Source organism: Platalea leucorodia (genome assembly GCF_965183815.1).
Source record: "Platalea leucorodia genome assembly, chromosome: 22".
Lineage (NCBI taxonomy): Eukaryota > Metazoa > Chordata > Aves > Pelecaniformes > Threskiornithidae > Platalea > Platalea leucorodia.
Window position 1 is genome coordinate 2842882 of NC_138844.1, and position 24549 is coordinate 2867430.

A 24549-nucleotide genomic window follows, 5' to 3' on the forward strand; every position below is an offset into this window, starting at 1 on the left:
GTGATGATCCTCCAGCAGCTTCCCAGGACCGTGGCTGCCCTGGACGCCCCTGCCAGACCCCCGCATGTCCGGGGAGGTGCGTGACAGTAGATGTTGTAGAGGTCAGCGTTAAAACCAGCTTAACTTCATCTTCTTTTTTTTTTTCCAGCCTTTTCAGTATGAGATCCAGGTAGGGGGGCTGCACCCCCTCTCTGCAGCCTCCCAGGGATGGCCACACCATGCTTTGATGGCTGCTTTGCCCCATGAGATGCAATTTTTGGTGGTTTTACCAACCTTGAAGTCTGGGCTGGCTTTGGCCACACCAGGATGCTCCCAGGGAATGGTTTTGGGCTGTTTTTTGAAATCCACCTCTCTTTGTTCTCCAAAACCCCATTTCATGTGAGTGTAGGGAGCTTTGCCAGGGAAAGCCAGGGTGATATGGACTCCTTGGCCATGCTAGGTGGGACTGGAGGGAGACACGTGCCAGCCCCAGAGCCCGTGGGATGCAGCAGGCAGGAGCAAAGACCAACTGCCTTCACCCAACCTTGCACAACCCAGGATCCAGCAATCTGGGCTGGGGGAGCAGACAGCAGAGGCAGGGGGGTACTTGTGGTTCCCAGGACATGCTGTGGGCAAAGCCGTGGAGCCTTGTGGGGTGGGGAGAATGTTGAGCTGTCTCTAAAAATACACGGAGGACAGGGCATGCTCAAAATTGGTGTGGGAAGAAATGGAGACCCCAGCCCGGCCCCTCGCAGCCCTGTGGTGGGGGCTGGCTGGCTTTCCAGTGGGACGGGTGGGATCCATTAAGAGCCACCAGCCCTTCGTGTGCTTTCTCCTCCTGGTTCAATGCCTGGCTGCTGGCCCGCTCCCTCCTCGTGGCTCCGGCTCCGGCCACCTCCCGGGTTGTGCTGTAATGCTCCTCGCTGGAGGGTCGACTGCCTCATGGGTGCCCTGGGAGCCTGTCCCTGCAGCTGTGAAAGCATTTTGGGATCTGGCATGTGGGACATGGGGATGCCCAAACCCCTTTTTACCCATGGCTCCGGCTAACGGGGGCTCATGGCTCTCATGCACAAAGCCAGCGGGATCTCGGAGGCAGCCCCTTCGGCAGATTTACAGGCATTTTGCAGGGGAACTTCATGCCTGCAGCAAATGGGGATATTTTAATGGGGATGCAGAGCCAGACACCGCGCTTCCCCTGCAGCCGGATTGCCCTCAGCAGCTGCGCCGCAGCTTGGGGATCCAGCCAAGGGGACTGGGATGCTAACCTGTACGTGCACGGCTGCTCCGGGTCCCAGCTCCTCGTGCAGAGCCAGGCAGGGGCTGGGGAGGCACCGAGCATCCTTAGCCTGCCCCTCTCCTGGACCCAGCTCCGTAGGTGCTTGCCCCTGGGAATGGAGATGGGATCAGCCCCCATGGTCCAGCCCCAGCTCCTGCCTCCTTGGGGGGTTTCTGAGCTCCCCCATGCATGACGTGGTGCAAAGTGGAGCTGACCCTGGCATGCTCCCCATGTGGTGCCACCCCAGGGCACCAGCTCTGCTGCCTGGTGCCAAGGCAGAGGCTTGCCAAGCCGCTGAGCGCTGCCAGGACCGGAGCAATTCTCCTCCGAATGGGCGGAAAGTCTGATGCCTCCAGCACCACTAATCACCTTTTGTGAGCAGCCTTCAGCAAGCCAGACCAGATGTTTAATCACATTTGCAAATAAGAAAAGGCTGAAATATGGCTATTTTAAAGCTTTATCCAAGCAAAATAATTTTTAAGTGCCACATGGGCCTTCCAAATTGGGGTGGGGGGAGTTTGGCTTAGCTCCCTCCGCTTGGGCACAGGGACAAGCCTTGGTGCCGCCCCATCCCAGGCACTCATCCCATGGCCGTTTCTCGTGCCCTTGCTCTGATCTCTCTCTGACGCAGAGCCCCTTACTCTCCGGCAGATTTAATCGAGTTGATGATGATTCAAAACTCCCAAATGCACCAAGTGGTGATGAACAGCCTGGCTGTATCAGCACTGACATCCTTCGGGTTCAGGCCATCCCCAGCTGCCGCCCAGGTAAGGGTCAGGGATGCTGGATGGGCAAAGGGACCATAGGACTGAAGAGGACCAAAGGACCAAAAGGACCAAAGAGACAGGCAACAGGACCTTTCCAGAGCTGCTCAGGAGAGCGGGATGCCCACGTCTCACTTTGGCACAGCGTGGGACCCCTCTGGGCACAGAAGCTGGGTGGTCTCAGCCTGTCTCAGTCCAGGCTCTGCAGCCCCTTGGGATTTTGAGGCTCTTCGTGCCTGTTTGACCCCCAGCTCTGCCAGCACAGATCACATCCAGGCTGCTCAGAGGTGATTTAGCTCAGCTGGGAAGAGCCAGGACCCTCCCTGCATGCTGCAGCATGGGCAGGGTGCAGCGCTGGTCTGCGGTGGCTGAGCAGCGAGGCCGAGCACTATTCATTAGGCAGGATGGCTCTGCAAGGGCTTTCATTTAAAAGTCCATCTCAAACCATAATCATATTAAACATTTCATCCCCGTGGGGGGAAACAAATGCTGCTTTCTCAGCGGGGGCGGGGGCGAGAGCTGGGCTGAGGGCAGCTGCCTTGCTCGCTGCCAGCTGGCATCTCAAGGCATGCACCCTCCCATGCTGCCCGCCCAGCGCCCACCAGTTCACCACACTGGCCAAGACCGGACTCTGCCTGTCGCATCTCAGCGTCCGGATCAGACGGGCTCTTCCCAGCAGCGTTCTGAGGTCCCATCTGCGGGGCTGCCACCTCCCCATGTCCCCAGCAGCCGGATTCCCATGCCAGCTGACCGCGGGGCTTTATGTGGGATCGAGCCCACCCAGCCGGACCCTGGGAGAGCCACATCATGCCAGCGGCATCACAGCCAAGCGCGGCTCCGTGGGAGCTCTTTCACTGGTGCTTTGGGGAGTAGTGCCCCAGGGAGATGGCTGCTGAAAGGAGCCGGGCACAGCCCTGCCTTTTGTTCCTCCCTGCAGGCGATGGCGGTGCCTTTGCAGACCGGAGAGGAAGAGGAGGCTGTGGTTTTCCACCATCACTATGTCCCCTACCCTGGTCCTGTTCCTATCCTGGCGTGGCCGGTCCCGGTGTGGGATCAGGGGCCGGCGGCCACGCGGTACCTGGGCACAGGCTCATTAGCCGATGATGGCGAGGTGTGAGTAACGAGGGCACTGCTTTGTGCCACCCGGCGTGGGGCTGTGTGTGTGTCCCTGTGGCCCCTGGTGTAAGAGGACTTCCAGCTCGGGCTGGGACACAAGGTGCAACACCAGGCCAGCACTCACTCCTGTTCTTGCTCCTCCCCAGCAGTGCCGTGCCCCCGCCTCCACCCCCCAGCGCCACGGGGACTGTGGGAGCCAACGTCCCACCAGCATCGGGTAAGGACACGTTCTCCCCATGTCCCTCAATGAGGGACATCTTGCCCTCATGCGTGCATCAACTGGGCAGCCCCCGGTCAAAGGCTGAGCCCTCCCTCTTGCTTCCATCCATTGGATCCTGGGGGTGGCCCTTGCACATCCTCCAGGTCCCCTTTTCTCTCTGCAGAGTACTACGACGTGGTGGAGGAGAGGCTGTGAGCTCCCTGCTTCCCAAGATGGTTTCTCCCGCACGTCCCAGCCCTCAGCCCCAGAAGATCCTGCAGGTGCTGAGCATGGGTGCTCCATGATACCCATAGTTTCAGGGTAGCTCGCCAGGAAGAAGCCAATGTGCCCAGCAAAATGCATTTTCCTGGGCATGTTGGCTTCCTCCCAGCAAGCCACCCCGAGGCAGGGGGTGTCATGAAGCCTGTCCCCAAACCCAGGTGACAGCATGACACCAAACAGAAACAGGCTTTGTCTCCATGCTCTGCAGAGGGCTTTTCCCCAGCAGGTTAGTGGTGACATCCCAGTCCCGGCTGGACAACGTGTCTCTGCCAAGCCACGCAGACTCCGCAGCACGAGCTGTGCTGTGTCCCCGTGGGTGGGGGGGGGCGGGTGATGCCAGTCCAGGTGGTCCTGGTCTTCATTAGTCCCTTCAGATCTCAATGCAGCACATTGCCTGTAATTAATTTGCTTTGTTAAGAAAGCACCCTGCTGTCACTAATTAAGCATCTGTAATTACCCAGACTGCTGGCTTTGTGCCTGAGCGCAGGGCTCCCTCCAAGCTGGGGGGGTGCGTGAGCCTCTTGCACCCAGTAGCGGGGGGTGGGTAGCAGTGTCTGATGTGGGTGCTGGGGCAATACAGGGAGTTGCAGATGGTTGGTGCTGGGAAGCAGAGTGGGATGCTCCTGGCTGAGCACAGCATGGGGAGAGCTGGATCTGGATCGCAGCTTGTTCCTGGTGGGGATGTGGTCAGGGCAGCAGCCTGATAAATGGGATGCAGCATGGGTGAGTGTGGGGTTCCCTAGGATTCAGTGTCTCCCTGCTCACCAGGAAAAAAGGGGCAGATGCATTTTGGGTGCTGGAAGCTGTCCCCTGCCTCTGCTACCTCCCCATCCCTGCTTGGGGGTGACAGCCCTGCTCTGACCCCAGTGGGGTTACAGGCCAGTTATCAGGAGGCTTTGCCTTAAGAGCAGAGCTCCTAACAGGATACTTCAGGGCTGGAGGTCACCTGGAGCTCAGACCATGCAGAAGGATGGCACCCAGGCAGTTACACCTTAAATCCCCTCCTTCTGCCCCCATTGGGCATGAGGACTGCCCTGTCTCTCTCCTGGGGTCCCTATGGAAAGGAGGGCTCACCCTCCCCAAGCCCAGGACTGAGCTGTGCTCTGGCACAGGCAGATCTTCCCCTGCAGCAAAGCTCAGCCTGGCTCCTGCTGAAGCTGGAGAAGCAGCTCCTCAATATGGAGCAAAAGAGCCACGTTGGGTTGCAGCATGAAGTCACATCCCCAGCTGGGAGCACCCTGAGAGGCTGCGAGACTGGCCGGGCAGAGCAGCAAGAGCAGAACTGAAGGAGACCATCCAAAAGCTGAGCTGAGTTTGATGGGAAGCCATGCCGGTGTATCTGCATATACAGAAAGGGAAGAAGGAGGAGAGGAGTCGCCTGGGGATGGGGTGGACAGGAAGGGTGAGCTCAAGATATGGCCTAATCTTAGCTTGAATATGAGAATAATGGGAGGATGAAGCAATGGGGATTGCAACACCCGTGGTGGAAGCAACCCTTGGAGCCCTCTCTGGGTCACACTGGTTGAACCATGGCACCCTTCAGCTGGCGGCATGGAGCTCATCGCACAGCCAGGAGCCCAAAGGCATCTGCTCACACCCACGTCAGCAGGGACAGGGAGAAGGTGTGGGTGGAAAGAGCAGCCGTGGGCACAGAGGGGAAGGGAGCAGAGGAGATGCAGAGTGGTTTTGCTGAAGGTAGGCTGTGTCAGATGAGGGGCAGGGCTGCTGGGTTTGACCCAGGTGACATGATGCCTCTCCCCAGCACGGTATAATGGGACTGTTTGCCCCAGAGCCCTGGTGGGGTTGTTATGGGAAGGCATGAGCGGAGCTCTCTGCTCGCAGGCTCCTGCGCCAAGGGTCAGAGATGAATTGATGGGTCTGGGCAGCAGCATGCAGACGTTCCTGGCAGGGCCTGGGACATGGAACGGCCGGGCTGGGAGATGCTGCTGGTGGCTGAGACCAGGCCGGAGTTATCTCTGCAATGACAAGCCCTTGCTTTTTAAAAGCTAGATTAGAGGTTCCGCAGGGCAACCCAGAGTTAGCCTGGATCCTGCGTGCCCAGCGCAAAAGCAACAGAGCAGGAGGAGAGGCTAATTACAGCCCTGTGCATGCTAATTGCACCTATGTAAACATCTAACGCAATGCAGCCCCTGGCTGCAAACTGGGGCGAGGGCTGGCATCTCCTTCAGCCCAGGGTGGGAGCAGGGCGGGTGGCAGGGCTCAGACCCCTGCGGCATTGCTTGGACCTTGGTGGCAGATGCTGGGCCTTGGAAGAGGATGGGCAGAGGGGCTCCTGCAGCCCAGACTGGGGTGGAGCGGAGAGATGGGGAGCAGCGGCACCACGTGCCTGCTGCAGACCCAGGCAGGGGATGTTTTCCAATAATCTGATACTCTGTAGGGTGAGGTTTGGGGATTAGCCACGATGCCAACAGGGATCTGTGACAAGCCTTGCTGGGGTAATGGGCATGAACCCAAGTTCCTGCTGTCCCTACCAGCTGAGATCCCTCTTTCCCAGGGTTGGGGTCCCTATGGCCAGGAGAGATGCCCAGAGCATGGACGCTTCTGTGGGCAACAGATCTGATCGCATCAAGTCGAAGGCACTGCAATGGCTTTTAACAGCCCAGGAGGGCACTTATCAGCAGCGACACCTTGGGTGACCCAGGGTCCTTGGTGTCAACTCGCCACCACTCTCCACCCTTGGTGGGGTAGCCTGCCTCCCATCTCGGCCAGTCCATCCTCAAGCCTCTGTACAGGATGAGATACACACAGCACCTTCCTCTGGACCAGCCCCAAACGCCCACGCACTGCTCTGCTGATACACCTGATTCATTTGCCACGCTCCTCGGCATCCCCTGCTCCACTCGCCCTGCTCCCAGGGACGTGGGCTGAGCTGCCCAGCATCCTCCCACCGGGGCAGCATGATGGAGGTGGTCCTGCTCCAGGGGCTGCTGCTCTTCCTCCCCTTGGCAGCCCTGCTGCTTTACCGGAACAACGCCACCTTCCACTATTTCTGCAAGATGGCCTTCTTCAACTGCTGGATTGTGGCCATGGCCACCCTCCTGTCCCCCTTTGCGGCCTTTCGGGGACGCTCCGTGGAGAACATGAAGTGAGTACGGCCTGGGGATGTGCTTCTGATGTGGAAATGGCTGGGGCTTGGCTGTGATGGAGGAGCTCATGTGGTCTTGCGGACACACGCTCTCTCCTGCTTTGGGCATACCCACAGCTGCGCTACAGCTGGTGGTTGAGCCCTGGGGCCACAGCGAGGGCTGTGGTCATGTCCCTGTGGCAATGAAGGGTGCATCTGCGTCTTGTGGTGTGGTGAAGAAGTGCTGGCCATGCCCAGGGAGGGTTATGCCACGATGGAGGTGGCCAGCTGGGTCGGGACTAGTCATCCCTGGAAGATGAAGTAGTGTAAAAGGCCATCACAACATTGGGGTCATGAGTTGGGTGGGTGAGAGGGGGGCTTGGTAGAGGGTGGAGGGACACTCATTAGCAGGATGCAAATGCACACCCATCACCATCTGCCTGGCCGTGTAGCCAGGTCTTGCTCAGTGGGAACCCCGGGGATCGCGCTTTGGCAGAGGGATTTTGGGATGTCTCGGTGCCATCAGCTGTTGGGCACGGCTCAGTCACACCCCAGCGAGTCGTGTGCTGGTGCTGTCGGCTGTGCTCAAAGGTGGCAGCAGCTGAGATAACATCACTGTGCAACACAAGAGGATGGTCTGATTGTTTTCAAGCATGTTGCAATCTTGTTACTGGATTCCTAGGCATGATAGCATACCAGAAGGGATATAATTATGTCAGAGTGAAAAATGTCTGAGCTTATGGTATTTGCTGAGCTCCAGCCATCACGTATTTGCGCTGATGGATTTTGGGCCCTCAGCAGGAGCATGGTCAGAGGTTTGATGTTATCAGTCCATTGTGTATCCTCTCTCCCTTGTCCTTTCTGTGCAGAAATGCTGTGCACACATGCACGCACCCGGAGGTGCTCCGAGCCCTGGCACAAACGCTTCCGGCTTAGTAGAAATACCCGGCGTGACGCAGCACTGACTCACGCTGCCTTATCTTGTCCCACCGACACCTTGCAGCCATCCTCCACCGGAGCAGCATGCCCAGCACCATTTCCTCCTCAGCCTCCAAATACCAAAGCCTCCGGCTTGGAGCATGTTCCTGCCATTAGTCCTGGCTTTGGGGCATTGCCACAAGTGTTCTACTTCTCTGCAGACACAGGGATCTCTGAGCCTGCGTCTCCCAAGGGATGGGAGGTCTTCTGATACAACGGACCCTCTAAACATCATGCCTCCATCTGTGCCTGCGTCTACTCTCTCCTCCCAAACTTCTTCTCATCCCTCCCTGGTGCTGAGCTCTTGCTGACAGCCCTGACTCCTGCCCTGTGGGCTCCCTGGGACCACTACTGCCAGATGTGCAGACCCTGGCACGGCTGCTCTTCATGCCATGGGTTGGAGAGTGCACCATTTCAACACCAAAAGCATACCTGTTTTTTATCTCCACTGTGGGTGCTGCAATCCCCATTGCTCCATCCTCCCTCCATTACTCTTGTTATTCTCATACTGAGCGTCACCCTTCATCAGCACTGCTATCCTGGTGTTACCCTTCCTGTCCAGCCCTCCCTGGATGGTGACACCACTCTTCCATCCCTTCCGTCTGTACAGATGAAACCTCCATCTCTTCCCAACACCGCAGGTCCAGTGAAGCTATTCGTTGTGATTTCCTCTAATGAATGAAGCTGAGTTGGTTTTCCCTTCCCTGCTCTCTTCCCCCTCCACCTGCAGCACAAAGCTGGGTGCCTGCAGCGCTGCTCTGCAGGGACAGTCCCTGCAGACATCCACATCCCTGTAGATCTGTCTGTCTCAAGACTGTTCCTCTGCATGTCCGTCTTCAGTGCTCATCCCTCTACAGCTCAGCACCTCTCGGCTGCAATCCAGCTCCTCTGGCTTTAGGTATCTGCAGCGCAGGGTGCGAGCCTGGTGTCTGGGTTTCCAGCCCGCACACACAGATCAAGTTGTGCACCTGGGGCAACCTCAGGTGAGGCTCATCCGGCCAGAGACAGTTGGCCTCACTAGGATGTGATGATTTGCACCTTGGCTGCAGGCAGACATCCCCTCCCTTCTCTTCTTGCTTTCCCATTATCCCTGGACATCAAAAAGCCTTTTTTTTTCTCCCACCAGCTTGTGCTGGCTGCTCTTTTTCATCAGCAGCTCCAACATAGACCTTCTACTACTGAGACAGCAGCTGGTCCCACCTTGGGGATGGTTACAAGGTTAGCTCTGAGCTATGGAGCTACAAATGTGCTTAGAAAAGCAAAGCATCACTGAGACTGAACACAGATCCACCTTGGGACACACTGTTTGCTCTTGTAGACCAGATCTAGCCTGGTCCATCTTGCACCTCGCTCCCTGAGTGATTGTGAAGGGCTGGAAAAAAATCAAGCAGCCCCGCTCTGGGTCGATCTGCTCCCCACATGTGCTCCTCTGCCCTAGGCTCCTGTGTGCTGCGATCCTGCCACTCAAACACTTCTATGGCATCAAGATGCAGGTGCAGGGATCTGAGCGTCTGAACATCAAGGAGCCCTATGTGATAGTTTGCAACCACCAAGCTTCCCTTGATCTCATGGGTATGTGCAAGGGAAAGGAGGGGCTCATCACTGCATGGGCAGGCTTTGGGGTGCTGTAGGGGTGGACCAGGCTCACCCTGGGGTGTCCCGGTGAGGCTGGCACCAGGATTTGTACAGGGCAGTGTGGTAGCCATAGGCCAGAAGAGCTGATGGGACAGGAGCTCAGGGCTATGAGTATGCTGCAGAGAGAGGGTTGGGACAATGGAAGATGATGCCAGGTCGCTACAGCCACAGGGCTGGTTGGTTCTGGGTGCCATCAGGCAGGGACAGATCCTTTCCTCTCCCATCCATCCTCCAGGCATGGTGGAGGTCATGCCTGACCGCTGTGTGCCCATCGCCAAGAAGGAGCTCATGTACCTGGGCACCGTGGGGTGGGCCTGCTGGCTCAGTGGCATCATCTTCATCGACCGCCACAAAAGAGAAGATGCAATCGATGTCATCTCCCAGACGGCCAGGACCATACGGCGTGAAAACGTGAGGGGGGCTGGCAGCAGGGGGGAGTTGGGGAGCAAACACTGATGGGGCAAGGGGGTGTGGGGAGGACTGACATAGCAGGTCCCAGGGTGCTCTGGTTGGGGTCCATGCCCACGTCTCTCCCTGTCCTGTGCAGCTCCGAGTGTTGATTTTCCCTGAAGGCACCAGGAACCAGGACAAATCCATGCTGCCCTTCAAGCGCGGGGCTTTCCACTTGGCCGTGCAGGCTCAGGTAAGGCCATCCTTCCCCTCCACTTGCCCTTGACGGAGTGGGGTGGGTGTGCACCCTTGGGCAGCGGGATGGGGGACATTAGGGTCTTTTGGGGTCTGTGGTCGCCAGTAACAGGCACTCTGCTGTGCGGGGCCCAGGTTGGGGACAGGGACCTGCTGAAGCCCGGGGCACGGCAGGAGCTGGAGTCCCACCTGGGGAGGGGGTCTGTGTGGAGGACACCCCTGACCCTCCATCTCCTACAGGTTCCCATTTTCCCCATGGTGATCTCCCCATACCGGGACTTCTTCAGCTCCAAGGATAAGAAATTCACCTCTGGTAAGTGATGGACAAGAAGCCCCATTGCTGGAAGGCAGGGCTGGTGGTGGGGATGAGGCACGTGGGGCTTGGAGGTCTCTTTGTGGGACACTGAAGTGTGGGGAGGCAGCTGGTGGTGGAGAATGCTGGTCGGAAGACCTGGTTCCTGGTGGGTTCATCTAACAGCATCCCCGGCCTTTCCCTTCTCTCTCCAGGGACATGCACCATCCGAATCCTCCCCAAGGTAGAAACCCAGGGCCTGAGCCCAAAGGATGTCCCCAAACTGACAGAGACTGTCCGCCAGGCCATGGCTGATGCCCTTGCCGAGATGTCTGCAAATCACTGTGGGGACCAGCGCACTGAGCAGCCTCTGCTCCCGTCCTGCACCGGGGCTGGTGCTGGCAGGGGGACGGGCAGCCCGCAGTGCGAGGAGGACACAACCGGGACCAATAATTAGGCAGAGGGACCGAGCCCCTCGGGCACATAAGGGAGGTGGCACAGCCAGAGGCTGGGCCATGGTGTCCCCTTGTCCCCTGCGGATGCGTCCACCAGATCTGCCACCACCTGGCAGCCTGCGAGAGCAGGACGGTGCCCTGGTGCAAGGGGAAGCAGAGCAGTCCAGGATGGGGTCCAGGCAGCACCCCAAAACCAGTGTAAGGTGCCCCCAGAAACTCCTGGCTATGACTGTGCATCCCCTCCCCAGGGCATTGCCTGTCTCCCCCAAACCTGGCGCTGTGTCTGGCCCCGGGCAGCAAGCCCCGTCTGCCTGGTTGGCTCCTGCCTGCACCCGGGGTAGCGGGCAGAGATGTGCCAGGCAGGGCTGGGGGTTCCCCGCACCATTTTCCACCCCTGACGGTGTGACTTGCAGTGGGGTTCACCCATGGGCTTGCTGGGTTGCTTTTTCCAGAGGCTCCTGCAAGCTGGCAATGCTGTTCAGATGCAGCAGCTCTGGGGATGGGTCCAGAGTGCAGTGTGTGGCTTGGAGCGGGGCAGGAGGTCCAGGGGATATTGCCACGTGGGAAGAGCATCCTTAATGATGAACTATGAGACAAGGGTGCAAGATTAAACAGTCCATACCTGGTGGTGTGTGTGCACGGTGTCCTGCCTGCGTCTCGGGGAGTGTGGGGAGGGGGATCTGTGTCCTTACGGCCACGCTAGGGAGCATCTCTATGGACACCATAGCTTCTCCATGGGGTGCAGCACTGGACGATGTGAAGACCATGTGGCAGGGTGAGAGTTACAGTGGGCCAAGCAGTAAGTGCACAGGAAGAGCATCCATCATCTGAGGGCTCAGACCCTGAGAGGGCAGAGGTGCCTGGGTTATGCCCACCTAGAGCAGGAGGGACCTCCCCATGGCCTCTGGACCATGGCACAACCAGACCCATCCACCAGCTACCATCTCTCCTGGCCTGTTCCCCGCAACCAAGCAGGGTTTTGGGCATCTGCTGGCTCCTTCCTAGCTAAGCAGTGCCTGTCCCAGGCACCCCAGGGCAGGGAGAAACTCAGTGCATGGCTGTCCCCAGTGCTGGGAGCAGGATGGGCAGGCTTCACCACCCATTTTCAAATAAGATGTGCAAACCATGGCCAAACAAGGGCACAGCGCTTCAGCTTGGCAGTGTTCCCACTCTTGGGGAGCGGCTGGCTCATTATGGAGTAAATTCTGCAAAGCTGTGGCAATCATCTGCCCAGACAGATACCACTAGGCAAAAATATTAGCAACAGAAAAGAGGTTTCCCATGAGCAACAACTCACCAGATCAGGAACCGTCACATGCAGATGGTCAAGGGCAGCATGCACATGAAGGCTCTCATTTCCCAGAAAGCTCCTTTATTCCCTTCCTCCCCGCCAGGGCTCCCTACATGTGGCTTAGTCTGCCAGCTCTGAGCTGGCTCGGCGGTCCCACCGCCGTGGGTGTGGTTTGGCTGCCCAGGGCCTTGAACCCAGCAAAACTTGGGTCTGGTGGTTAAACATTGTCCTAGCTGGATGGCTGGGTCCCAGCCAGAGACCTTGCTGGCTTTTGCTTGCTGCCAGTGGAGAGGAAAAGAGGAAGAAATCTCAGTACGGGGACTCTGGGACCACCTTGCTTCCACTGGGCCTCCAAGCATGGGGTCTGCAGCCGCCCTGCCCTGCCTGCTGCTTTGCATCCTATACCTCACAGCTGGAGCATCTGCAAAGCCGTAAGCCCTCTCTGCATCTGCCTGTCCCTGCCTGGTGGGATGGTGGTTGGTCTCAGTGGTGTGACAATCCTTGCTGTGACTGTGGTCACTAGTCGGGGTGGAAATGCTTGGGGTGGTGGTTGTCCCCATAGAGGACTTTGCACCTGGGGTTGGTGTCTCCGGGCTGCTTTGGTGTAGTGCAGCCTCACACAAAAGCCAGTGGGTGAGCAGAGCCTTTTCCCCTCCGCAGATTGACCCCTCGGCTCTTTCCCAAGGTGTTTAGGCAAGGGGGGCTCTGCTCTGGTCTGTGCACTGGCCAGCCTCCCTGGGTAGACGGGGGGAAGGCTGGGTGGCATAGCCCTGCAGAGAGCATCCAGGGCTGGAAAAACCCAAATGCCCTCTGCCTTGAGAGTCTGGACTGGAGGGAAGCACTGGGATTTGGTGGGGGGTCTCTGCTCTCCTCCACTACCCAGGTGTTCCCTCCCCAGGCACTACATGGTGCTCTTCCCCTCCGTGCTCTACTACCCATACACGGGCAAAGTGCACATCCACCTCATGGACCTGGACGCGCCCGTGCGGGTGACCCTCCACCTGGCGAGCAGCCACAGCATCCCCAATGTCACCCTGGAGGAGCAGGGCAGCGATATCCTCCAGCTGAACTGGCCCCGCTTCTCCAATGTGAGTCACGGCCCCGCGGCAGGGCTGAGGACCTCAGGAAGGGGTATCCACCCCCTACCCACTGCCAGAGCCGGGCTGGGGGAACTGGGAGGGGACATGGGGTCCATCCTGGATGGGCAATGAATGAGGTGAAGAGTGAAGGGACACGGGGCATGTATGAAGACCTTGTGGGCTGTATCTGCATCATCTACCCATGCACACCAGTTCCCTGGTGCCTTCATCGGGCAACGGGGGGGTGACGATGGGAGACGGGTATGATGTCTCACTGGCATCCAACATAAAGGCTTTGCAACCCTATCTGCTATTTCCCTGGGGGCAGATTTCTACCCCTCCTGCAGAGATCTACGAGATCGCGCATCTTCACATCTCCATCCAGGGAGGCTCCCTGCAGGTCTCTGAGCAGAAGAAAGTACTGATGAAAACCCTGGAGCTGGGGACCTTGGTGCAGACAGACAAGGATGTCTACAAGCCTGGACAAACTGGTGAGGGGCAAGAGCTGCTGGAAGAGCTTGCACGCTCTTGGGATGGGATCTCCAGGTTTGGGTCCCAGGCCCTAGCACTCACTCCTGCTCCTGTCTTTGCTCTCTCCAGTGAAGTTTCGAATTGTCCGTGTGGATCAAAACCTCATTCCCAGCAACAGGGAGGTGAGACAGGGCTGGGGCGCGGGGGGGCACGGAGACAATAGGATCCCCACGCACCCAAGACGATCGGTCTCGGCAGCAGTGGCACAGCATCCAGTGTCCCCATGAACATGGAGGAGACGGGTGTGGGGAGGGAATCCCCCAAACACTGAAGGGATGTGGGATGTGAGAAGTGCTCTTCCCAGTGCTCCCAGCTTGAGTGCCCAGGGTACAGCCCCTTGCTTTTGGCACTGGCACAGGAGATGAATTATTCCCTTTACAGCATCCCTTTGCCTGGCTTCTCTCGTGTGTAGCTTTTATGCACCATTATAACGCCTGCTGGTTTTAGACTCCTGGTGTTATGTGGTGCTGGCAGGCCCAATTGCACAGCTGATGCTGTTTTCACAACGCAGCCTCGCTGTTTGCTTCCCACTGCTTGGAAAAGGCAGTGCAACGGCTGTGGATGTGGCAGTGGGAGCCGGGCAATGACAGCGGCTCTGAGCCCTGCTGAGGCCCCAGCCCAGCAACCAGCTCTGTAGGGGCAGAGCCAGATCCCACAGGCTCAGCCCCCGGCTCAGCTACAAGCTCAGCTCTCTGTGCTTTGATCATGCTAAATGCTGCTTCTCTCTTTCTTTGCAGCTTCCCTTGGTGGCCGTGCAGGTGAGTTGTCACCCTGTGCCAGCCTGTCAGCTCCCTCAGAGGAGCAAAGGGCCCCAGCACGTGTGTGATCCTGGGGACAAGGAGCAGGGACAGGGACATCCCCACTGCAGGTGCTGAGAGAAGTTACAAGGAGGTGGGAGAAGGGCTTGGGTTCCTCATCTGCATTTCCAGCCCACTCAGGGTCAGCTTGCTGTCTGCCCGCAAGACAGGGGGTCCTCTGGGGAGATGCTGCTAAGGGACAGGTTACATGGATGAAGATGGCAATGGCTATTGCCACAGAGACTTTGACCCAAACTGGAGAACCCCCTGAGTTCCCAGTCTAGGCTGGGGCATCCCCCTGCCAGCTCTGGCTGCTGTAGCCAGGCTGGAGCTCAGCTAACACAGCCCCTGGGGGGAAATTTTCCTTCTGGAGAGGTGATGCCCTCAGGGCTGCTCTGAGTGTGATGGCAGGGCAAAACCTCTGCTTCTTGCAAGGATACGCAGGGTGACTTTAGTCCTTGAGGTTGTCAACCCACCACCACCACCACGCACCCCATCTTCAGCCCCGTGAGTGAGGGCTGTCGCTGTGTGTCCCTGTGTGCAGGATCCCAGCGGGAACCGCGTGGCGGAGTGGCGGGAGGTGAGCCCGCGGCAGGGCATCGTGGACCTGTCCTTCCCACTGGCTGCAGAGGCGGCCCTGGGCACGTACACCATCGAGGTGGAGGGGAAGAGACACTCCTTCAGCGTGGAGGAATATGGTGTGTGGAGACGAAGGCTGGGCTTCCCACGGGGTGTTTGGGAGCCATCGCATGGGATGGCAAGAAACTCCTGAAGGAAGAAATGGGCACAATCCCATTCCCTGCTGATCTGCCCCCAGGGCTGTCCCACTTTGAAGTGCTGATCCGGCTGCCCCGCATTGTGACGGTGAAGGATGAGAAGATCCCGCTGGATGTCTGTGGGCGGTGAGTCGGACAGCAGCCCCAGCAGCTGCTCCTGGGGTGATGCTCCCCCAGCAGCCTCCCCATCTGCTCCCCTTCCTGCTCCCTCCTGACAGGTACCCGTCCGGGAAAACTTTCCAGGGAAGGGCTGAGGCCAGGCTGTGCCAGTTCCACAGATCTACTGTTTTCCCAAAGGGATCTACGAGGATCTGTGCTGAGTTTAGGGGCCAGGTGAGGGCAGCAGGAGAGGCAGAAGGCACGTGGGTGGTGGTCCTGGAAATGTTTCCTCATCTTGGGGTGCTTGGGCTGATGATGGGCGGGTGCATTATTCGGGCATCGCCAGGTGATCCAACTCTCATGTGAAAGGTGCTGCAAACCCAGAGTCATCCCAAAGAGGGCAGCGGAACCGAGCAGGGACTCTTGGGGTGGGCAGGAATGGGACAGCCAGCTGCATGGCAGGGAGTGGTACCAGCCCTGGGGGGGCAAGTTTGCAGGATCCGAGGGTTTCAGGACAGGGTGGAGGGAGGCAGCAGCAGTGGGGCGAGTGGCAGCTGGGAGCCCAAGGATGACAGCAGATGACACTCAAGGGCCCAGCCACAGGGCTGCTGCTAACACGGGTAACTCTCCCCTTCAGACGGGGAGGAACGGCTGCTTCTCCACCGAGGTGCTGGTGGCTTCCTTCAACCTGACCGGCTTCCACTACAGGAGTCGGCTCTATGCCAATGCATCGCTGCTGGAGGAGGGGACCGGTGAGCACAGCCATGCCGACAGCCACCCAGTGATGTCCTAGGGTGGTGGCACCTGGAGGACATGGCACAACTGCTCCGCTCGGGTGTCCCCAGGGTCTCTGTCCTTCCCATCCACAAGCATCAGCCGCTCTGTGCCCTTGCTTTGGTGTCATTTTTCCTCTACTCCTGACTGCTGGAGCAATCCCTTAGGTCCTGAAGGCTGATCAGGACGTTCTTCCCCTTCCAACATCCCACCCCCAGCTATTCCTCTGTCATCCACCTCTCCTTCCCCACGCTCTGCCTCCCTGAGACTAGTTAGTGTGCTTGATTAGTGCCTGGAGAACTATCAGGGTAATTATTTTTCTTATCGTGTCTTTCTGACTTTGAATCTAGTTATAAATAGTCGCTATCTGCCGGGGAGGGCTCGTTAGACACATCCTTAGGGTCAAGTAAAAAGCCCAATTTCAGCACAGTGCGCTACGAGTGGCCTCTTCTATTTGCTTGCAGCCATTAAGACGGGCATTTTGGGGTAAAGCTTGGTATTTCGGTAGCACACAGAACTAGGCTGAGTGTAGTCCCGCTCACACTACAGCTCCTGTCACACCTGAGGACCAGGTTTTGCATTTGTTGCCCAATGAGTGTGGTTTTGCACGGTGCAAACTTGCCCCTAACCACTGCCTGCATGAGGACAGCTTTGTTTCATATGGCCGCTTGCAAAGACAGCAGCAGGGAGCAAAACTGTAACGCTGCGTGTTTGAGACTCTCTGACCCATCTTTCCTGGGGGGAAACATCAGGACAAATTGCTGAGTGCCTCTCTCATCTCCCCCTTCTCTCCACAGGGATGTGGCATACAGCGACAAAAAGCTCTATGATTGTGTATGATACAGCTACAATCACCTTTGAAAACACCGATAAATTCTACAAGCCTGGGATTCCCTGCACTGGGACGGTAATGGGGGGGTCCCTGCACTCTGCAGGGCTCCCCTGCACCCTGCTGCACCCAATCCCGCTCCCTCTGACCCCCAACCCTGCTCCCGCACCCCTGCCCTCCGCCCCACGGCTGCAGCCCAGCCCGGGGCATCTCCCCTCCCCTCCTGGTGCAGGTGCTGCTGAAGGGAGCCGACGGCTCTGCCCTGAAGGAGAAGGAGCTCCTGCTTGTCATTAACGGGAGAGAAGAAACGCAAAGGAAAACCCTGCTCACGGACGGATCGGGGAGAGCTTCCTTCGAGCTGGACACCTCTGGTTGGAATTACAAGGTCACCCTGCATGTAAGTGACCTGTGTCCCACACCTCTCAGGCACCCTGGATTCAGTACAGAACACGGAGGTTTTCTTACGCAAAATCTTCCAGCCTCCCCTTGACCCCATTTGGTCTTTTTGCACCCACAGCACCCTATGGTAAAGTGTTTATTAGCCCTGTTTAATAGCTTACTGCCTGTCGGACCCTAGAGACCCCGGCACCCTTCGTGCTCCTCTGCGCTGGGAAAAGGGGCTACTCTCACTTTTGATGCATTCTGCAAGTTCTTCCTCTAATTCCTTCTCTCTGCCATACGGTTTTCATATTTCACTGCTGAATTTTGGGTTCCTTTCTACCTTCACCATCTGGGCACAAGATGAGTGATGTTATGGGATGCTGTTTCAGTTCCTACCATCTGCCCACATGTGCTGCTTAGCCATGCCTGCCTCCTCTTGCCATCCGCTGGCTACCCCTTTGAGTGTCCTTTGGACAAGCCCCGTGATGGCACGCAGCTCTATTTTTTGGGTGCTGAGCGCAGCTGGATTGCATTTCTTGGCATGCTCCTGTGGGGATGTCACAGCAAAGCACGTGGCACTTGCAGCTGCAGAGCGGCTTTCCACCCCTGCCGTGCTCTGCTGCTGAGCTGATCTTTGCCATTGAGAGCCTCGATTTCCACCCCTCAGGGTGAGCTCAAGGATGACCCTCCAGCCTCGGAGCGTGAAGGCAAGGAGCATCTCAGCTACAGAACTGTCACTCGCTACCTGTATCCCTACTCTTTGGACAGCAAAAGTTTCCTGAAGATCCACAGGGTAGAAAAGAAGCTGCCCTGTGGCCAGCCCCAGCAGCTCAGGGTGGATTACATGTTTGATGAGAAGACCGTGGGGATTGATCTGCAGAGCCTGGATGTGGTCTTCCTGGTGAGCCTCCACCTGGGGAGAGATGGGAGACTGCATGAAGGGCAGAGCTCAGGGGAGGAGAATGAGGCTGTCCAGGGTGTGGGGTTACGCCTTCCCCTCCAGCAGAAGCCATTTCCAGCCAGCTTTGGCAGTTACTCTTGGGTTCAGGACTCAGGGATGGACCCTGGAGCTGTCAGGTCTTGGGGCACCATTTCCATCCCTCTTGCAGGATGCGGCTCTAATAGTCTCTCTCTGAGCATCCTCCATGGCCTCCCCTCATCTGCTTGTGCTGGTTCCCTGCTCAGCATTGGTTTTGTTGTTCCCATCTCCTCCTCTGTAGGTTCTGGCCAAGGGGACCATTGCCTCCGTCCTCAGGAAAGAGCTGCCTGCAGAGGCTGGTAGGTCCTGAGGCATGGACGGGCTGTGCAGGGCTCTGCTCTCCATGCCTGGTCCTCATCTCCCCTCCTTTCCCACGGCCCAGGGCTGAGAGGGTCCTTCTCCCTGGAGCTGCCTGTTGGCCCCGAGCTGGCGCCCACAGCCAAGGTGCTGGGCTACGCGGTGCTGCCCGACAGCGAGATGGTGGCTGACAGCACCGAGCTCAAGGTGGCCAAGTGCTTCCCCAACAAGGTGAGCGGAGGCTGCCGGACTTGGGGGAGTTGCTGCCGGGCTTGGTGGGGGGATGTGGGCACTGAGCCTCGCTCTTCAGCAGAGCCTTTCCTCATCCCCTGCAACTGGATGGTCCCAGACTCTCCTTTCAGGGAGGGTTTTCCTTCCTCTCCCATTCCTGTTGCTGCTGCAAACCATCTCCTGGCTTTGATCACAGTCCTCACTCTCCATCCTTCGCTGGCGTTTGGGGTCAGGCTGGGGCACAGACGTCCTTCCTGGGACCAGCTCCCCTCTCCCCTAACCCAAAGGCTTCCCCTCTCTCCAGGTAAATCTGTCCTTCTCGGAGCAGAGGGCTCTGGTGGGCTCATGGCTCCGCCTGAAGGTGCAGGCTGCCCCGGGGTCACTGTGTGCCGTCTACGCCATGGATCAACGCACGCGGTCCTCCGGTCCCAAGGGCAAGCTCAACCCCAGAATGGTGAGTCTGGAGTAACCTCAGTGCTGGGCTGGTCCTGGGCTGGGCTGGACTCGCTGCTGGGGCATGGGGACAGCAGTTTCTTTCTGCTGTCACTCATTTTAGGGGAGGACGGTAGGGACCTTGGGGGAGCTGCCCCTGCAGGATGAATGCTGGGGGTCTGGGAGCCCCCAGCGAGCCCCTGCCACCACCCACGGACTTTGGGGCTTTGCAGGGGAGATTGTGCTTTGCTGACCAGGGGCACTGAGCTACAGAATTGCTCTGAGGTGTCTCCTGGGGTGGAAATCTTGAAAACAGGGTGCACATGGTGGGAAGCATCCCCTGCTCTTGGGGAGAAGAGAGATGGGGCAGTGACAGGCCTCAGTGGAGGGGCTGGGACGGGCGGCAGGGCAGCATCACTGCGATGACCAGGGAGGTGCAGAAGCTACGGGGCGATGCCAGGGGCATAAGGGGTTGGAGCTTGGCCAGGAGCATTTAATGTCTTTCTCACCCAAAGTTCACGTGTTCAGTTTAGGTCTATAACTTACTCCCAACGTTTTCTGAAGACAGTTATTTTTTTGAAGAACCTGATCCACCTCACTGTTGGCCAGATGGAATCAGAGACATCGCAGCAGCCCTTCCACCCATTAACTGTTTTGATGTGCCAGGGAATAGCTGGCAAGATTGCCACCGCAGGCTGTGGCGCAGGGAGGCACCAGCATCCGACATCCAGACAGGCTCCTACAGCCTGGTTAAGGTATGAGCCCTCCAGCCCTACCTCACACTCCTCTTCCACCTAGGAAGATTACTCAGACTGCTGGGGGCACCCGGTCCCTCACCCAGCCCACGTCTGCACTCATGAACCACGCTCTTACATCACCCAAATAACGTGCCCTGCCCCTCGCTTCACCAGCCGGGGACAGACATGTGAAATGCATCTGTCAGTCCAGGCACAGCGGCATTTCACAGGGACAGGGCTAAGCTCTGCTCTTCCCATCACAAATCTGGGCTTGGAGTAAACAGCATAGATTAGCCTGGCATTCCCCTGCTTTTTTGGGGGTGCGTGTCTCCCACTGGCAGCAATCTCAGGGGTCGGGGCTATTTGGGAATGGAGCGGGTAGAGCAGATCCACCAAACCTTTCCCAACTGTCCCTGGTGCAGCAGCTTCCCCTGGCACAGGTATTCCTCTCCTGCACTCCCGTTGCAGCATGGCGGGGGGGGTCCTTTGGGAGCTCTGTTCTGGCACGGAGCTTTAAGTGGATGTCAATTCCTTGCTTCAGAGAGGGATGGAAAGGCGTTTCGGTATCTCTGGGCTTCAGTGTGGTGCTATTCTCTCTCATGTGTCATGTTTCAGGATGCCGGTTTGAAAACTGTCACCAACGCTCAGCTGGGCTGTGCATCAAGCATGTACTTCCAAAGCTACCAAAGCCCTTTATACCCTCAAGGCGAGTGGAGAGAATCTGTAACAGCCTCCGTGCTGGCTGCAGAAGGACAGGCGGGGACACCCGACATCTTTCCATCCTTTCTGGCAGCACATTCACGTCGTACCTCTGTTTGCAGGAGCAAGACTGGAGGATGAGCAGGCGGGTGTCATGCAGCACGCAGGGATGCAGACGGATTTCTTGGGGACGTGGCTGTGGGAGCTGGTCCCTGTGGGGTGAGTGAGGAGCCCCAGCAGACCTCAAGCCAGGGGACTGCCCTTATTCCATCAGCTTCACCTCTGGGTGCAGCGCCCAGACCTCCGGTTCACTGTCCGTGTATCCAGGAGTGACACTGAGACATGTCCAGCCCCTTCCCTTGAACCTCAGCACCAACGCTGGGAGAGACCGGAGCAGTTTGTCCTGTAGGCAGGGGATGCTGTAAGAGATAAGAGCACTGATGGTACCTCTGCCCATCTCCAAGCGTGTGATGGCCACCAGCGGTACCCAGGACCTAGAGGAAGGGGGTTGGCATGCTCCTTATGCTGGCTCTGCCCATCAGACCCAGCCTGCAAGGTCCATCCATCTTCTACCGCCCTGCAGGGAGGGGGGCTCTGCGGAGGTGACGGTGCCGGTGCCTGATGTCATCACCGAGTGGGAAGCCGGGATGTTCTGCACGGCCCCGTTGGGCTTGGGGCTGGCTCCTGCCACCACCCTCACGGCCTTCAAGCCCTTCTTCGTGGAGCTGGCACTGCCCTACGCCGTGGTCCGCCATGAGGCCTTCACCCTCGTGGCCACCGTCTTCAACTACTTGCGGCAGTGCCTGCAGGTGAGCGGGGCTCGGGGGGGAGCCCTGGGTCTGGGGTCCGGCGGGGGCTGATGGAGCCGTGGCCATGGTCTGGCAGGTTCAGGTGACGCTGGTGGAGTCAGCGGAGCTGGAGGTGTCGGCGAGCGTGGACGGGGCGTACGGTGGTTGCATCTGCGCAGATGAAGAGAAGACCTTCCAGTGGAGCGTGCGAGTCACCAGCCTGGGTACGGAGGGGACAGCAAAGGGCTGGGGAGGGGGAGGAGAGCCCAGCAGTGAGACTCCTTGCAAAACTCCTCTTTGTCACTGCTTTTCTGATCCTTTCCTCCCTCTCCCAGCTCCCTCTCCCCTCCCCTCTCTCCCCTTTCCCTTCTCCACTCTCCAGCCTCTTCCCTCCATTTCCCGGTCCCATTGCACCCGTTGTTGCACCCATTGCACCCTCCTCCTTCCCCGGCTTCCTGGAATGGCTCTGAGATGGAGCCAGGCCCTGAGGCAGTGTCACAGCCATGCCCCCATCTGCCTCTGCAGGGAAGGTGAACGTCACCGTCATCGCCAAGGCCCTGCACTCGGAGAAGCTCTGTGGCACCGAGATGCCTGTGGTGCCAGCCCAGGGGCACATGGTCACCGAGACAAAACTCCTGACGGTGCAGGTGAGCAGAGTGAGGCGGTGGGCTTGCACCGTCCTCTTGCCAGGAGCAGAGCTGCACCCAAAGCACTCGACCCCGGAGCAGAGCAGAGCATCTCCCCATCCCTCGGCCAGGCTGGACGGTGCCTGAGGGCGCTGCAAGGTGCAGAAAGAGCACCAGCACCCAAAGCAAGGGGAGGGTCTGCGCCCATCAGTGGAATGGTGCCTCCCCTTCCCTTTTGGGGTGAGATTGGTAGATTTGAGGCCGCTGGCTGTGTGATGTTCAGTTGGCTCCCCTCATCACCCTGTGCATGGGGCTGCTCCAAGGACAGCCTGGCTTGGCGCAGGTGGCCCTCAGCTCTCCTGGCCCATCAGAGCCGATGGGCTGCTGGTGGGGACGGGTTCCAGGCAGGGCGTTTGTCAGAGACGGGGAGGCATTTCTGGGACAGAGAAGGGCAGGCTGACTCTGATCCTGGTCTCATACATGCCGTATTCCTGGTTTTAAAGCCTCCAAGACCCATGTGAAGGAAAATTGCAGCTGCCTGGCTGTCCCTCTGCTCCCGACCCCATCGTACCCCACCGGAAAGCCACGGTCTCGAGGGCTGGCAGCCTTTTCCCATCCCTTCATCCCCTTTGCCTGACCTGGCAGAAGCCTGGAGCAACATGGTTGAGATGAGGACTCCGAAACCCAGCCCCGCTCCCCAGCAGCCCTGCCATCCTGAGGGGGTCGGGGGCTGCCCAGGGAGCAGCCGCTTTGCTGCCCACCGCGGAGTCGTGGTTTCCCTTGAGCTGATGCCAGTGCAATCCCTTGGACAGGAGACCAGAGCAACTGAGCTGACCCTGGGCTGACAAAAAGCCTTTGGAGGTCAGTGCAAGCCTGATGGCTGGGCACGGAGAGGATGCTCAAGGCTGCCCTGAGTGCAGCCCTGTCCTGTTCCTGCTCAGCCAGGCTGAAAAATGAAGAAAAATGCAAGTGGGATAAGGGAAGTGGAAGCAGCAAAATGTTTTTCTTGCAAGAAAGCTCCCTTTCTTCAGGCTCTTTCCCACCATCCCTGACCAAAGCCAGCCCTGTGTCCCAAAACACACTTTGTGTTAGGGGCTCAGCGCTCCTGTCCGCCTTAATGATGTGTAAGAGGGGCCGTACCTTCACTTTGCTTTGCTGAATAAAAAGCTGAGACCAAACCAGAGAGAGCATTCATTGCACAGGCAACAAGGCAGCAGAAGAAACAGCAGAACGTGGGGCCAGTGGTGCCTGGTCAGGAGAGGCTGGGGGACAGCACACTCTGGCTCCTGCTCCGAAGTCACCAGCAGCATCGAATGCCAAATCCTCCAGGCAATATTTCCCCTCAGCAGCCCCACAGGCACCGACTGGAGAGGCAAAGACCCGCCCTTCTCCCGAATCGATCTCCCCTTGGCCACACTGCTCATGGCCCCCACTGCATCCCGCCCCATGCTCTGAAGGGGCCGATGGCCCTGAGCTCCTTGTCACGTTGAACCGTCGCCAGGATGCCTGTCAGGGCACTGACCCGTGCCCACATCCCAGGGTGGCAGGATGGGCTCGGAGCCATGCTCCCACCTCCCGTCCACGGGGGTGGTGGGGACCAGCCTCCTCCAGCCACTGACATGGTGTGGGGCTGCTCCCGAAGGGCAGGGAGGTGAGCGCAGGGCTGGATCCAGCAATACTCAAGCAGGGCAGGCATGGGGACAGCCATGGTCATCCGAGAGCCCGTGAGAAAGAGGTCAGCCCCACGCATGGCTTCCCTCAGCGCTGCCTCTGCCTCTCCCCACATCCCCAAAGGGAAGGGGACTGCAAAATCCTGGAGCAGGGGATGCACTCAGGACACCGTATGGCTGTAATGGAGCTGCCTCAACTTTCCTAAATTCCCACCAGGACAGAAAGAGGCAGCTCAGCCCAGGCCCTGGCTGAAGTCCGGCTCCCAGGCGTGGTGCACAGAGGAATGAGAGCGGGTGGAGCTGGCACAACAGCCCAACACCGTCCTGCTCCTGTGCCCGTAACTGATTTGATGAAATTGGAGGAAACTGGGCAAAAAGACAGCCTGAGACGTGCTATGAGCCCAAACAGCCACTGTTTGGCTAAATTTGAAATACTTGGAAACAAGCCCTTCTGAGAAATTGCCACCAACTCACAGACTGTTCTCATGATGTGCTGCCTACTTTAATGTGGGGAACTCGTTCCCGCTCCCTCCTGCCATCATTTCCCAGCAAACCAGTGTGTAGGTGGGTCCTGCCCCCTGATTTTGAACCTCTATAGCCTATGGGAACCTCTCCTCAAATTACAAAAATCTGTCGGAGCCTTGAACCCAGGAGGCTGTGGGCAGATGGTAAACATTGCCTTGGCTATATCTGCAGGTCCACGCTGGATCCCTCTGCCAGCCCTTGCTTGCTCACTCGCTGGATGGAAAGCAAAGATCTCATTTCAGAGCCTGCAGCAGAGCAGACGCAGGGCTACAGCAATCCAACACCTGGAGAAGGAGCCTCCC

The 24549-nt window shown here is 58.3% G+C and overlaps 3 protein-coding genes across 3 annotated transcripts; all 3 read left to right on the forward strand.

Moving 5' to 3' along the window:
- Window positions 1-1914: 1914 nt before the first annotated feature.
- Window positions 1915-3550, forward strand: PRR29 (proline rich 29; the record flags this gene model as incomplete). Its single annotated transcript, XM_082332175.1, has 4 exons — window positions 1915-2022; window positions 2957-3132; window positions 3282-3352; window positions 3519-3550. The coding sequence occupies exons 1-4, from the start codon at window positions 1921-1923 to the stop codon at window positions 3548-3550; spliced, it is 381 nt and encodes a 126-aa protein (XP_082188301.1). The 5' UTR covers window positions 1915-1920.
- A 2987-nt stretch (window positions 3551-6537) lies between these two features.
- On the forward strand, window positions 6538-10708 carry LOC309600114 (1-acyl-sn-glycerol-3-phosphate acyltransferase alpha-like; the record flags this gene model as incomplete). Its single annotated transcript, XM_082332176.1, has 6 exons — window positions 6538-6722; window positions 9118-9251; window positions 9550-9725; window positions 9862-9957; window positions 10200-10272; window positions 10467-10708. 6 exons carry the CDS (start codon window positions 6538-6540, stop codon window positions 10706-10708), a joined length of 906 nt encoding a protein of 301 aa, XP_082188302.1.
- A 1526-nt stretch (window positions 10709-12234) lies between these two features.
- LOC309600116 (alpha-2-macroglobulin-like protein 1) lies at window positions 12235-22573 on the forward strand (the record flags this gene model as incomplete). The annotated part of the gene is made up of 22 exons (XM_082332181.1): window positions 12235-12428; window positions 12896-13085; window positions 13405-13567; window positions 13677-13729; window positions 14345-14365; window positions 14949-15102; window positions 15222-15306; window positions 15399-15513; window positions 15917-16031; window positions 16851-16960; window positions 17115-17279; window positions 17931-18164; window positions 18484-18541; window positions 18625-18770; window positions 19075-19224; window positions 19736-19957; window positions 20555-20662; window positions 20775-20857; window positions 21222-21447; window positions 21524-21650; window positions 21952-22073; window positions 22556-22573. The coding sequence occupies 22 exons, from the start codon at window positions 12235-12237 to the stop codon at window positions 22571-22573; spliced, it is 2859 nt and encodes a 952-aa protein (XP_082188307.1).
- Window positions 22574-24549: the final 1976 nt, after the last annotated feature.